The sequence below is a fragment of the Nyctereutes procyonoides genome, unplaced genomic scaffold, assembly GCF_905146905.1.
Source record: "Nyctereutes procyonoides isolate TBG_1078 unplaced genomic scaffold, NYPRO_anot_genome, whole genome shotgun sequence".
Lineage (NCBI taxonomy): Eukaryota > Metazoa > Chordata > Mammalia > Carnivora > Canidae > Nyctereutes > Nyctereutes procyonoides.
Window position 1 is genome coordinate 2,626,977 of NW_026575025.1, and position 13,878 is coordinate 2,640,854.

A 13,878-nucleotide genomic window follows, 5' to 3' on the forward strand; every position below is an offset into this window, starting at 1 on the left:
CATGTAGGGAGCCCGATGTGGGACTCGATCCCGGGACTCTGGGATCACTCCCTGAGCCAAAGTCAGATGCTCAACCACTGAGCCACCCAGGTATCCCTAGCCCATGTTTTTCCAAAACAAATACAAATTATAATTCTTTCTGATATGAAATGGATTCATTTTGATTTATCTTCAAAGAAGGGACCAAAACTTGAACCAGAAAGAGGTACCAGTATTGCAGATCGCTGAGGAACTAATGAAGTCATCCACAAAATTACCAGAGGAAACCAAAGGATATCTTATATTGGTGGCCCAGTGTGGGCAAGCAAGTACTGCTATGTATGGTGGTGTATATTTCACCTTCTAATTGGGAAGAATCACTGCCATAAAGAAAATAAATTAGTTTTTGGTACATATGTGATGAATAGACGAGGCAAAAGTCCTTGACAACTCTTTATTCTCCTTATCACTAAAAGTCTATTCCAGAGAAGAGGAGATTTTTTTTTTTCATTTAATAATTGTTTTGTGAGCTCAGTCTAGACTGGCAAAGATGTGTTGGATGTAACTGGCCAAGAAGAGTACTGTCACTTGATTAAAAGAAGGTGCATCTGAATGTCAGTCCACACACTGCTTTATAAACAGAAAAGATTTAGTAGACAGCCTTCTAATCTTGATTAAGTTGTGGAGAATAGGGGATCCCTGGGTGGCTCAGCGGTTTAGCGCCTGCCTTTGGCCCAGGGCATGATCCTGGAGTCCCGGGATCGAGTCCCACGTCAGGCTCCTGGCATGGAGCCTGTTTCTCCCTCTGCCTGTGTCTCTGCGCCTCTCTCTCTCTCTCTCTCTCTCTCTCTCTCTCTCTCTCTGTCTATCATGAATAAATAAATAAAATCTTTTAAAAAAAAAGTTGTGGAGAATAGTGAAAGTAGGAATATAATTAATTGGCAGTCACAAAATATATGCCATTTCAATGTGCAGTATGGCAGCGAGTCTAAAGAGTAAGAGTGCCTTTTCTTACTAAAGTACCCTGGCTGTCAGGAGGATGGGCTCCTACCTAAGTTTTTGAAATAAGAATAAAATAAAAACATTTATTCAGAACTTTGAGGATACCTGAAAAGGACACTTCTGTGTTCTCAAGTGGCTTGTTCAGGGACTGTTTCTTCCCAAAACATTCAGTATCTTGAATAGTTTGACCCTATCACTTCAGGCCAAAATATCATAGTATTGGGAACACCTGGGTGGCTCAGCAGTTGAGCATCTGCCTTTGGCTCAGGGCATGATCCCGAGTCCTGGGATCAAGCCCCACATCGGGCTTCCTGCATGGAGCCTGCTTCTCCCTCTGCCTGTGTCTCTGCCTCCCTCTCTCTCTGTGTCTCTCATGAGAAATAAATAAATCTTTAAAAAAATATATCATAGTAAAATATATATATATTAGTATTGAATGTTGAGGGTAAGCTGTCAAGATTTTTTTTTTTCTGTCAGGATTTTTAAAGACCAGACGGTGATATAAACAATTCTGCAAGAATACATCTGCTAATAATTGATGATGTTCCTTATTATCAGAGAAATTGATGATCCATTATTTGGCATATTTAGCAACCACATGCAAATGAGAACATACTTTCCAGACCACATGCAATCACAGAGCAAAACAGGAATCAGTTTGTTGCTGTCTCCAACTTTAAGCATCTAATGTTCCAACTTTGGGGTTCAGTATTCTAATCAGTTTAACTTATGATGGAGCCCTGAGAGTGGTCTCCAAAGAGAGATTGCTCCATAATTTTTAGGTCCATGTTTGATTTAAAAATCATAGAATTAAACAGAACTATCTGCTGTTATTCTTTTTTTTGGTATCATTATTTAATCTATTACAAATTTGTCAAATTATTCTTGAATGCCATTCACATTTCTACATTTTGTCCATGGTACCATGAGACTGTCCAATGTCTTACTGAAATTACTGAAATTAAGATACTTTATTTCTAGTCCCTACCACAGTGCCAGACATAGTCTGGCACACTGCAGGTACTCAGGTGAGACTTATATTAAAAGATATATCATAGCATTTCAGGACCACTAAGTGTATTCTGAAACATTTTATGCATTCTCTGCTTCCATGTTCTTGCCTCTAAAAAGGGGTGCCTGGGTGGCTCAGATGGTTGAGGCATCTATTTTCAGCTCAGGTCATGATCCCAGGGTCCTGCTGTTATTCTTAAAACTCACTTAGTTCTGAGTTAGCATTGTCCAGTCATTGGTAGTAAAAATGTAAGAAATCATGACCCGTTATGACAAATGAAAAGCTTAGAATTTGAAGCTTGTTGTATGGGAGGCTCTTTGCAAGCCTCTGCATGTTTTTTGAGTGTGAAATTCTTTTTCCTGTAAGAGGATTTTTCTGGGGGAAAAAAAAAAAACCTAGGCCACTCAAAGATGCTAATTTCTTTCATTGAGAAAGTAGAAGATACAGGCCCCAATCCTTCTCTTTTAATCACTGTAAGTCCAGAAAGCCTCCAGAGTGGCTCTGGAAGATGTCTCTTCTTTGGTCAGCTGAAGCTGACCTTCAAGCGACCAGCCTGTTGGATTTGCTTTGCCAGGGAGTCTAACTAGGATCATCCCGTTGGCTAGTCTAACTAGATCATCCCGTTGGCTTTGTGAGAACACAAACTGAAGTACATTCTTGTTTCTCTGGCACAGAAACTTGCCTTCATGGTGTCTCTAGGATTGGTAACACATGACCATCTAGAAGGTAAGAGAAGATATTCATGGTGCTACCTTGCTTCTGGCCCAGAGTTTTGTTCTTGAAAATGGTTTTGAACTTATTGCTAGACTGTAGAACACTGGAATGCCCATAGAACACCAGCTAGTATGGACTTTCTTTCCTTTGGACTCAAACTTGCCTTTCCTCTGTTTAACATTCATCTCCTCCCCTTCCTGTTGTCATCCACACTGCTGTCCAGGGGAGACTCCCCAGTTGCCTGGACTAAACTGATTTCCATTCACTTTAGAGGAACTCTTTTTATTTTTCCCCTGACAGCACAAAGTATCAAATACCCCTCTGACAAGTCTGTGTCTGTATTTCTCAATCACTCTGGGTTATCAGAATCTTAAGAACAGTTAAAAAGCTATACCTGTCCTAGTTATTTAACTCCAGAATCGTGAACTATGGTTACTCAGTCTAGGTCTGTGGATAAAGTTCATCCACACCTATATTCTAGTAACCTGAAAAGAGAGGGGGACAGCTCTTTTATACGTATTGTTAGCTCTTGGTCACAGAGAGCTACCCTGTGAAAAAAGCATCATCTTGCTTTCTGAGAGGTGAGAATAGATGGGCCGTCATATTTGCTCCCAGCGGTGTGCTTGCCTCTGCTGAGGCTGCAAGGGAAAAAAGAGATGTGCCCCCATTTCCACCTTGTCATGGGAAAAGCAAAAGATAAACAATGAAGTTCCATTTTTGTGGTTCTCTGTTCCTTCCTTCTAATTCAAACCTTTTACTTTCCCAAGAAATCCAAAGCAAGAGGCAAGAGCGCAAAAGAAGAACAACAGCAAATCCAGTATACAGTGGAGCAGTCTTCGAGCCAGAGGTATTCCTGGTCAGAACTTGGCCCTTCCCTCACTATTCTAGGTTTATTTATGATTTTCATCTCTTTCCATTTGAAAACCTATGGAAGAACAGTACCTTAATTATATTTGGCCAGCTTTGCGAAATGATGGTTTTTTTTTTGGTCTGGCTAATCATACTGTTTCATTTTTATTATTCATTGCTTTCCCCTTAGTTTTTCCCTAAGTTTGAGCAAATACAAACCTACCTTAAAAATTTAAGTCCTCTTGGCTTCAACAGAGCTGTCATCTGAAGCAGAGGCAGACCTCTCTGGAATATCATATTCCCTCAGAGCCAAGTATATATAATAAATTCCATTAGCAGAGACCTTGAGGTGACTGGCACTCACTCGTTGGCATGTTGACAGGCATGCTGTGCTTGGTCTATAGCTTGTGCCAATATTCGTAGTAACCGTGCTATTCAACTAGTTACCTTTCCTTCTTCAATCCTTAAAGCGCAAGAAGAGTGCAGTCACATACCTGAACAGTACCATGCATCCTGGGACCCGGAAGAGAGGTGAGTACTTTTTTGTAGCTCTCCCTTGCTGTTGCTTCTGCTTTCTATGTCGTGTTTCTCCCCCCTCCTTTCTCCCATTGTCCTAGAGCCTAACTCCTAAATCCCTTGAAAATAGTTTTGTTGTTGCTGTTTTGTGAAAATAGAGGGAGAAGAGAGTGAGATTTCTTATTAGAGTCCTGTATACTGAATCACAAGCTGCTTTGCCTCAGATTCTGGCAAAGCTGACTCAAGAAAATGGCTTACTACAGCAGTTCTGCCCCAGGCCCACCAGGCTGTCCATGAATAGCACAGTGAACAGAACATTGTGTGAAAGGAAGCATTTTAGCATCATTGAGCAGAACAGAGCACTGCTGTTGCCAAGGTGTTCTTAAGTAGTGTCTGAGTCGTCCTGCTGCCAGAGAAACCAGAGCGTGACTCGAGTTTCTGTGAGCTGCAGACTTTCCAGGAATGAGAGAGGTAGACACACTGAGAACTTAGAATCTATGGAGTTGAAGGTATCTCCAGCTAGGGAAGAGAAGAAGGTCATTGTCAAAACAGGCTCCCTGAAATAGAAGTTCTGAAGAGCACCATCACCATATTTTGGGCCTCCCCAGGTGGGTGGTGCACCTTACTTGCGGGGCAGAGGCAGCAGCCCTCCATGCAGGACTGAGTAGGTCTTAATAGCTCTGAATTTGAGCTCATGAACAAGGTTCTGAAATTGTTCTTTGATGTCAGTGATACATCCCAGGGTCCCTTTCTCCACATGATAATGTGTCCCTGAATTATAGTTCCAGGCTAGAAAGGTTGCAGAGTGAGTGGAGTAGCATAATAATTTTTGCATAAGCACACACTGTCTCAGAGCTATTGGAAGCCTAGGAGGTCATCCTGACCCTTTTCTTTTGTCTACTTTAGGCAGGGCTGCACCTGTACCATTACTACCTCCTCACCTGAAAGAGATAGCATACCCACCCTCAGTGATCCATCTAATGTTTCATTAGCCCTGTCCTTTAAGTAGTCAAAAATATTTCCTTGGGAAACCCTGAGTCATTGCTTCCTATTGATTCCTGGGCCACAGTAACCAGTGTCATGGGTTATTTTTTGTTTTATTTTTGGCAATTTTTAGTAACCTTTGACCCAGTTCTCAGAAAGGAGCCCCCAGTCATAAGCCACAGTTAATTTGTCTGCTGGTGGGGAGTATTTGCTAAGAGGACAGGGGTTGAATGAGCCAGAAAGACCTTGGCATCAGTGCCAAGGTCAGAGGATGAAAGCCTGTATCTACAATGCCTAGGATGTACCTTCTGCAGGTAAACAAAGAGCATTCATCTTTCACATCCCCTTTGGGCAGCAGTAAATTCCCCAGAAAAGACAAACCTGTATGATCTGTCTTTGTACCGCAGACATTGCCAGTTTAACACAGGTAATATTTGTGTAATGTCTGACAGAATCATGACTCTGTGCATAATCCTGATGTAAATTATAACTGTTGGCAAAGTTGTGATCTCTGTACCATTTACCAGTGCTTGTAGACAGTTGTGTGCCTCTCTGGCTTTTTTTTTTTCCCTTTGGTGTGCTGGATATATACTTTTGATCACTCAAAGCTTAGAAGCTTTAATCCTGGCTCTTCTAACAAGGACCCTGGCTTGGATGTATCATAAGGCAGGAGTGGTTGACCAATCTTGCCACGCCCATCAGGGTCCATTTATAGATTCTCTGTACCATGAGGCTTGATTCCCAGGGCTTTTGCTCCAATCAGCCCTTCAGCAGTGTTGCTGATGGCAGGGCCTTTTTGGAGATTTTGTAGCAGACCCTAGTCCTTAGACATGTAGTTCACCAGAGTGTGACAGAAGTGGGGAGACAGTTCTTCTTTTTTTTTTTTTTTTAAGATTTTATTTATTCATGAGAGACACGGAGAGAAAGGCAGAGACACAGAGGGAGAAGCAGGCTCCATGCAGGGAGCCCGTTGCGGGACTTGATCCCGGGACTCTGGGATCACGCCCTGGGCCGAAGGCAGACACTCAACCCCTGAGTCACCCAGATATCCTGGGGAGACAGTTCTTGATCAGCGGGGAGGGTCTCTGACTCTAGACATACTGAAAATCATTGTTAAGCTCAGAACATCTTTTTAGCTCTTAGGTCCCAGCTAGTCCCAGAACATATTTCTCACCAGCTCTATCGGCAAGGGATAAGAATAGTTAACTTGAATTTTGCCTCCTCGGTTTGCCTTTCTCCATGCTCACAAGCAGTGAAATGACCAATATATAGATAGAGAAAAGGAAAAACAGAAATCCTAAATAAATCCATTTTTGGGAACTGGGAATTATTGATTGTAAGGGTGATGGTTACAGAGAAACCTTAGAGAACAACATGTAGAAGTGGAAAAATAAACTCTTATTCCTAGCTGTGGCCCCCTCTTGAGCTTTGACATCTTGATTTCATACTAGAAGTCTCAAATTGTAATAGTCCAGGAGCATCACCAGAATCCACCCAAGGCAAGGCCCTTTAACAACATGACGTAGCCCTCCTGTCATTCTCCAAGGCTGTCTTATCCTCCTTTCTTTTGAGACTCGTGTAGTTGTTTCTAATGACATTTAAATCTTTGCTTTTCTTCCTCTCTTTGGGACTGTTGTATTAACCTTCTGTCTGCTACCTCACTTCCTTTTCCATGCTAGCCAATGAGGAACACTGGCCAAAGGTATGTAAGATCATTTTTCCCCCTTTCTTTCCCTCCCCCTTTTTTCCTTTTTGTTCCCTTCTCTTGGTATATAGGTCGTCCTCCAAAATACAATGCAGTGCTGGGGTTTGGAGCCCTTACCCCAACATCCCCCCCATCCAGTCATCCTGACTCCCCCGAAAATGAAAAGACAGAGACCACATTCACTTTCCCTGCACCTGTTCAGCCTGTGTCCCTGCCCAGCCCCACCTCCACAGACGTAAGTAACTTGGGAAAAGCGCACTCTCTTTCTGAGAGCTTACATTGGGGAAACCGTTATCATGTGTTGTCTCCTTGCCAGCTGCATCTCCTTGACTCACCCTGGAACAGCAGTAATCCCTACAAGACACAGTATACCATGTAAGGCAGTTTTCTGCCGGGGCCCCAGGTCCTGCCATGTCCTTGAGAATCATGTACCACATCGGGAGGCTCAGTCAGAGTGTTTAAAATCTGGATTTGATCTGCTGTGAATGAGTTCATTCTCAGGAACAGGGAGGGACAGGAAGTCAGCTCCTGTAATTGAAAGGTGCTCAGGTTTCTGTCCTTGTTTTGGGGTTAGGAAAAAGGAAGAAGGCACATATTCCCCTGGCAGTCCTTGTTTCCTGCTTCAGGTAGAATTCAGGAAGTGGAAAACGTTTCTTTCAAGCAACTTTATTTAGCAGAATTGATTAAACAGGTTCCTAAAAAAGTGTCATATATTTAGTAACCCTGCATGTAGAAACTGCAGGATTATAAACTAGTACCCTGAGATTATGGGTTTTTATTTTTTGTTTTTACTTTACTTATTTTTACATTTTTCATTTTAATTCTAGTAGAGTTAGGATGCAGTGCTATGTGAGTTTCAGGTGTACACTACAGTAATGCAGCAGTCGTATATGTGACTCCGTGCTTGTCACCTGTTTCTCCCAGCCCACCTCCCCTCTGGTCACAATCAGTGTGTTCTCTTTAGTGCCCTAAGATTTTTAAATGAGCAAACACTTACTGAGCACTACTCTGCTAAACAAGTGCTATTCTTAAGGCTGGGGATAGAACAGGGAACAAAAGCAACTCCTTGCCCTCAAGGAGCTCCTATTACATGGCCAGAGGCAGGTGATAAGCAAATGAACATATAAAAGGTAGTAATAAGTTCTGTAAAGAAAATTGGGACAGAATAAGGGGGATAAGAAGCCTTTTATTTTGTGAAGAGAGGGAAGAGAGAGCATCTGTGGTAGAAAGTGGAATGTGTAAGTATGTGTCAGGGGAGAGCATTCCATGCAGAGGGCAGAGCAGTGCAGAAGCCCTGAGATGGGCATATACATGGTGTGGAGGAAAAGCAAGAAGGCCAGGACAGTGGGGGCATAGGGAGTAGTGAGATGGTGGGAAAAGACACCCCAGAGCGGGGCCCAAGGTGCAGGGCCTTGGGGCTTTTACTTGGAAGGAGATAGGGGACCACTGGAGGGCTCTGAGGAGAGGAGTGACATAATTTTTCAACTTTTTATTTAGATAATTTTCAAACAGAGAAGTTGCAAGAAAATACAAAGAACAAATATGTACCTTTCACCTAGATTCACTGATTGTTACCATTTTGCCACATGTGCTCCCCCTACACACATGCATGCACACACGCACACATACACATAAACATATTTTGCTGAACTAGTTAAAAAGTTGCAGACATCATTAATCTTCACCCAAAACCTTTCAGTATATATTTTCTAAGAACAGATACTCTGATATAGACACAATGTAGTTATCAAATTGAGGACATGTAATATTGAGTAAATATTATTATATAGCATATAGTCCATATTCAGGTTTCTCCAGTTGTCTCAATAATTGCCTTAGTAGCACTCTGTTTTTTCTGCTCCAGAATCCAGATTAAGATCACTCTTAAAAAAAAAAAAAAAAAAAAAAAGATCACTCTTGATATTCGTTGTCATGGTACTATCTCTTTTGCCTTCTTACTCTGAAACAGTTTCTCAGCCTTTCTTTGTCTTTCATGGCATGGACATTTCTTAAAACATAAGCCAGTTGCTGCGTAGAGTGCCCCTCCATTTGGATAATCTGATTGTTTCCTCAGGAGGAGATTCAGGGTATGCATTTTTGTAGGAACACTAAATACGTGATGGCGAGTCCTTTTCTGTGCATCACATGTCGTCCGCTGGTCTGTCCTGTTGTTGGTGATGTTAGCTTTCATCTCTTAAGAGAGCACATCAAATCTCTCCACTTGTAAAGGTGCCTCAAAGCAGAGAGCTTTGAGTCTGTATAAATATCCAGTTCCCCCACAAAATGTTACCCAGTGGTTTTAGCATCCTTTGATGGTTCTTCCCTGTGTTTACTATTTTTAAGGTGTTTCCAAAATCAACTTGGATTTTAAAAGGATCACTGTATCGGAAACCTGGATAAGAGACTGTGGAGAGGATAGGATGGGAACAGGAAGACCAGTTAGGAGGCAAGAGCTGAGGTCAGCTTGGCCTGATAGGGTGGTAGACATAGAGATGGAGGAAAGTGACCGAGTCTGCATATATTTTTAAGAGCCAACAGGATTAGATATGGAGTATGAGAAAAAGAGATAATAGTCAAGGATGAATCCAGAGTTTTCAGCCTAAGCAGTTACCAGGATAAAATTCATTTACTCAAGATGGCAAGAAGGACAGGTTTGAGGAGGGAAACCAAGAGTTTGATTTTGTACATGTCCCTTTTTTTGTGTCAATTACAGAGCTTGTCTTTAGGATCATCTTTAGGTAAAATATCTCTTGAACTGGAAGGTTCTTAGTGCTTACTAATAGTCTACCCTTTTCCAAAGAACAAAAGAATACCATATGCACACACTAAGTTAAAATTCTAGAAGTAGCAAAGGAAGTGTTCTCTTTGGAGGACAGGTCACAGTGAAGTTCTGTTCTCTGGCAGCCTTTCCTTCCATGGACATAACTGGTGACTATAGCAAGACTCAGACTTGCTCTTGGAATTCAGCATTTCATCCAGCCTTTCTGACTTCCAGCATTAGTAATTGATAAAGGTTTTCAACCTGTTCTGAGTAATGAGTACCAGGAGCCCTTGTCAGAAACCTTGTTTGCTGGTACCAGAGATGGTCCCAACTTTTCTGCGTGTGAGTCTCTTTCTCCTAAAGGTTGTTTTTGGTTTTTGTGCTTTTGGGCTGATAGGGATCTGTGGGTTTCTTTGAGAGACTGAACCCAAAGGATCTACTCAAAGTAAAAACTCCTGCCAGGTTTCATCTTAAAATGTAAACACTGCTCTTCTCAGAAATCCAAAGGTAAAAGAAGGCTCTTCTAAAACCACTAAATATGTTAGAACTTCGTAAGTTTTAAACCTAGTGGAATAGATTTTTTTTTTAAGATAATTGACTTCTACTTTTACAGTATTCTAACAGTGGCAGTGATTAAAATCAGCACACAGGACTCTCTGTGTTTGCTGCTGGGTAGGACAAGCCCCAACAACATTAATTAAACAATCACAGCTGAAAGGCAAGCATTTCCTGGGGATCAGTAACCGTCTAGAAGGACTTGGTAATACAAAACCCAGCCAGACACTAATCCTCAGGATATACCTTGTTGCCACTATCATGTTATGAGAAGGGAAGATATGTTGACATACTTCTAAAATTCTTTTAGCAAATGATGAAGTTGCAGTTGATATAGCCAGGATGTTTGCAAAAAACACGTAGTCAGCTCCTAGCGAAGAATCATGGGTCACCATCTTTCAATTTAACATTTGGCCTATGGTAGCAATTCAGTCACCAAAGCCTGAGCCTTTTGACCTGGAGAGGCACCTCCAAGGGATTTTCTCTGCTCTCTTTAAGCTAATCAGAGAATCCATTCTGGGTAGATAAAATCTATACCTTGGCATTTTATTATTCATTTCTATGGGCAGTTGTTCTCCAAATTTGGTCCTTCAGACTCTTTTTGGGGGTCTATAAAATCAAAACTATCTTCATGATAATACTAGAATATTATTTGCCATTTTTTAAAAAGATATTTATTCATTCATGAGAGAGAGAGACAGGCAGAGACAGGCAGGGGGAGAAGCAGGCTCCATGCAGGGAACCCGATGTGAGACTCAATCCCAGGACTCCAGGATCATGCCCTGAGCCGAAGGCAAACACTCAACTGCTGAGCCACCCAGGCATCCCCTTCTTTACCATTTTCATTCTCTTTTTCTGAAGAGTAACCAGTGGAGTTTTCCAGATATTACATGACATAAAATGATGTCATAACTCTGATGACACATGGAATATGCACGTGTGCTGGGATTTTACAGGTTTTCAGTACACTGTTTTCGTAACTTCCTATGATTCTGTAATTATTTCAAAATTGAAAACTTCTAAAATTTCTAATATAGTAAATATCAATAAATGTAATTTACATAAACGAAAACTCTTTGAGGTCCTTGGTAATATGGGGTCCTGACACCGAGCAGACTGGGAACTGTTGCTCTCGAACGTGGAAATAGGATAGGAAGTCATCTTTCCTTTAGAAACTTGAAAGAACTGTCCGCCCCCCACTTCTTGATGTGCTCCTACTCAGGAGCAAAGGAAAGTGAGCAGAACTCTTTACCCAACAGAATAAGATGTCCAGTTTTTTTTGTTTTTACTTCATCACCAGTAATTTATCTAGGATTCATGTGAACCAGTCTCTGAAACCTTTAAATTTTTATAAACTTATTAAAGATGCAGACTCACACAGGACTCAGGTTTAAGAAAGATTGTTTCTCTAGAGAAGAGTGCCCTTCAGCCTGATTTTAAGAATGAAAGGGAAAGTTATAGTTAATCAAGGGATGAGGGATCCCTGGGTGGCGCAGCGGTTTAGCGCCTGCCTTTGGCCCAGGGCACGATCCTGGAGACCCGGGATCGAATCCCACGTCAGGCTCCCAGTGCATGGAGCCTGCTTCTCCCTCTGCCTATGTCTCTGCCTCTCTCTCTGTGTGTGACTATCATAAATAAAAAAAAAAAAAATTGAAAAAAAATCAAGGGATGAAACCTTAACCTCTTTAGGTGCCTCGAAGCTGAACTTTGAGGTGGCACACTTATGCAGTATTTTTGCTCGTATACTGAGTATCTTCTTTATTGTCCAGAGATAACATTTTCTTACTAAATGTAAGAAATTATCTGATTATCTTAACAACCTTTTGCAGCAGTTTTCTAGGTTCTAGATACCCTAGTGAATTATAGACTTTCCTTTTCTTTAGAGAGAAATTACAGGTCTGGGAAGATACATTCCTTCCACAGTGGCGGCTGAAAAGAATTGAACATTGCTGTCTATGTCATTGCTTCCTGTGCAGAGTTTCTGTATTAGGCCTTCTGGCAAAATAGCCTGGAAATCTAAAACAACACACTGGAAGTGAAGAGGGGGCCTAAGTGGCAGTGCTGCCTTGCTGGCTAACCTCTGGTGTGTCTTCGGTCTTCTTTCCCATGTGTCTTTATCAATCCTATTTCTGGAACAGGCCAGGGATTGACCTGCTGAAAAATACCTTTTTTTTTTTTATCTCTCTTCAGTATTCTCCTCTCCATATTAAGTAGATTTGCTTATTTTTTTTTTTCCTGCTGTTGCCTTCTGTTCATAGGGTTCCCGCAGACTTACCTGAGTACCAGAACTTTCAGTGATGGGGGCGGGGACAGAGTACACTGGGTTGCTCATCTCTTTCCATCTGGTGATATATTTTATGGGGAGGAATAAAGCCTCCCAGCATAGAATGGTCCATTGAACAGCAAATGCCAAATAGTGGTTTTAAGAGAACCTTGTCAACTGTTGCTTTGGCTTTTTAAATTCTTCATGTTAGAAAGCTGATGGGAGTTTCATTTGTTCCTGACTTAATCTTTTTCCCAATTGAATGTGCACTCTATTTTTTTCTCCCTGAGAAAAAATTTAGTAAAATTCCATATTTTTATCTGTCTTCTTTTCCCAATCCTAAACTCTGCTAAAAAATGGGTAATGAGAATTGTTTGTATCATATTGTGGAACACTTTGATGAATGGAATTCAGTATCTTCAAACTTTATGATTTGTGGGTTGGGCTCTACCAAAACATAAGTGCTGAGCTATCACCTGTAAAGTTAATTTGGGCCTAGGTGATTACATGGCTTTTCTGTAAACTCTAAGGATACTGTCCCTGCCCAGGGAACCTCAGCTGTATGGAGCAAGTGGGGCCTGTGCCATTGGCAATTCCTACTTTCCTTGAATACTTCTGTAACATGTTGGAGGGGGCACAACTAATTGTCCTGAAACATACATATCCAGAATGTGCATGTTAACATTCACATTTTACCTTTTTTGTCCTTTCTCTTACCTTTCCTCTCAATTTCCTAGGGTGATATCCATGAGGATTTTTGCAGCGTTTGCAGGAAAAGTGGCCAGTTGCTTATGTGTGACACATGTTCCCGTGTGTATCATCTGGACTGCTTAGACCCTCCTCTGAAAACGATTCCCAAGGGCATGTGGATCTGTCCCAGATGTCAGGACCAGGTACTAAGGAGCGGGTCAGACAGTGATGGGCTGAGGAGGAGAAAGTGTGGTCAGGAGGACCTCCTTTCCCCTTAGACTTGGGGGAATGGTGGAGTCTCTTCCCTCTCCTATCTGTTCATGGCACTGCACTCACCCACATAGCGTCCATCCTCTCGAGCTTCTCTGTCCTTTTACTGAGATGGGGAGTCTGTGTAGGTGGGAAGGCTCTAACTGCTTCCCTTTATTTAAAATGACTTATCTTCTCATGACCTTGCCCTTTCAAAGCCATAAGACTTTCTGCCTCTTTCTCTAAGAATGGTCCAAACCCAGTATGTGGTTTTGAGACTCTTCTTTTAGAAATAAAACTCTTAAAGGAAAGTGTGCAATTGATTGTTTAATTCAAATAACAACAGTATCACCTTTAACCTGTGTTGTCACTGGGATCAGAGAACTAACTGTAAAGTAGCTGTCTTACTATTTCATGGACTTGAAAGGCAAACATTAACTGTCGTAGCCTCTTTTCCCTTCTTCTTGTGCAGTTTCTGGTCTCTTTTTCTCAACTATTTATGTACCTTTATGTTTTCATGATAAGCTGTTTCAGTCTTTTTTGGAAGTAGGCAAAGTATAAATAATAGGCCCAATAGCTCAGCAAGCTTTGGGATGCTG

At 41.6% G+C, this 13,878-nt stretch overlaps 1 protein-coding gene across 11 annotated transcripts in view; it reads left to right on the forward strand.

Annotated features, from left to right (window-relative positions):
* PHF21A (PHD finger protein 21A) overlaps positions 1 to 13,878 on the forward strand; it is a 191,667-nt gene that overhangs the window by 174,480 nt on the left and 3,309 nt on the right. For all 11 annotated transcript variants that reach the window (XM_055313066.1, XM_055313027.1, XM_055313005.1 and 8 more), the window contains 5 exons: positions 2,668 to 2,719; positions 3,475 to 3,554; positions 4,027 to 4,087; positions 6,833 to 6,996; positions 13,078 to 13,233. In XM_055313066.1, coding sequence (XP_055169041.1) covers positions 2,668 to 2,719; positions 3,475 to 3,554; positions 4,027 to 4,087; positions 6,833 to 6,996; positions 13,078 to 13,233 — 513 coding nt within the window. The remainder of the gene's footprint in view (positions 1 to 2,667; positions 2,720 to 3,474; positions 3,555 to 4,026; positions 4,088 to 6,832; positions 6,997 to 13,077; positions 13,234 to 13,878) is intronic.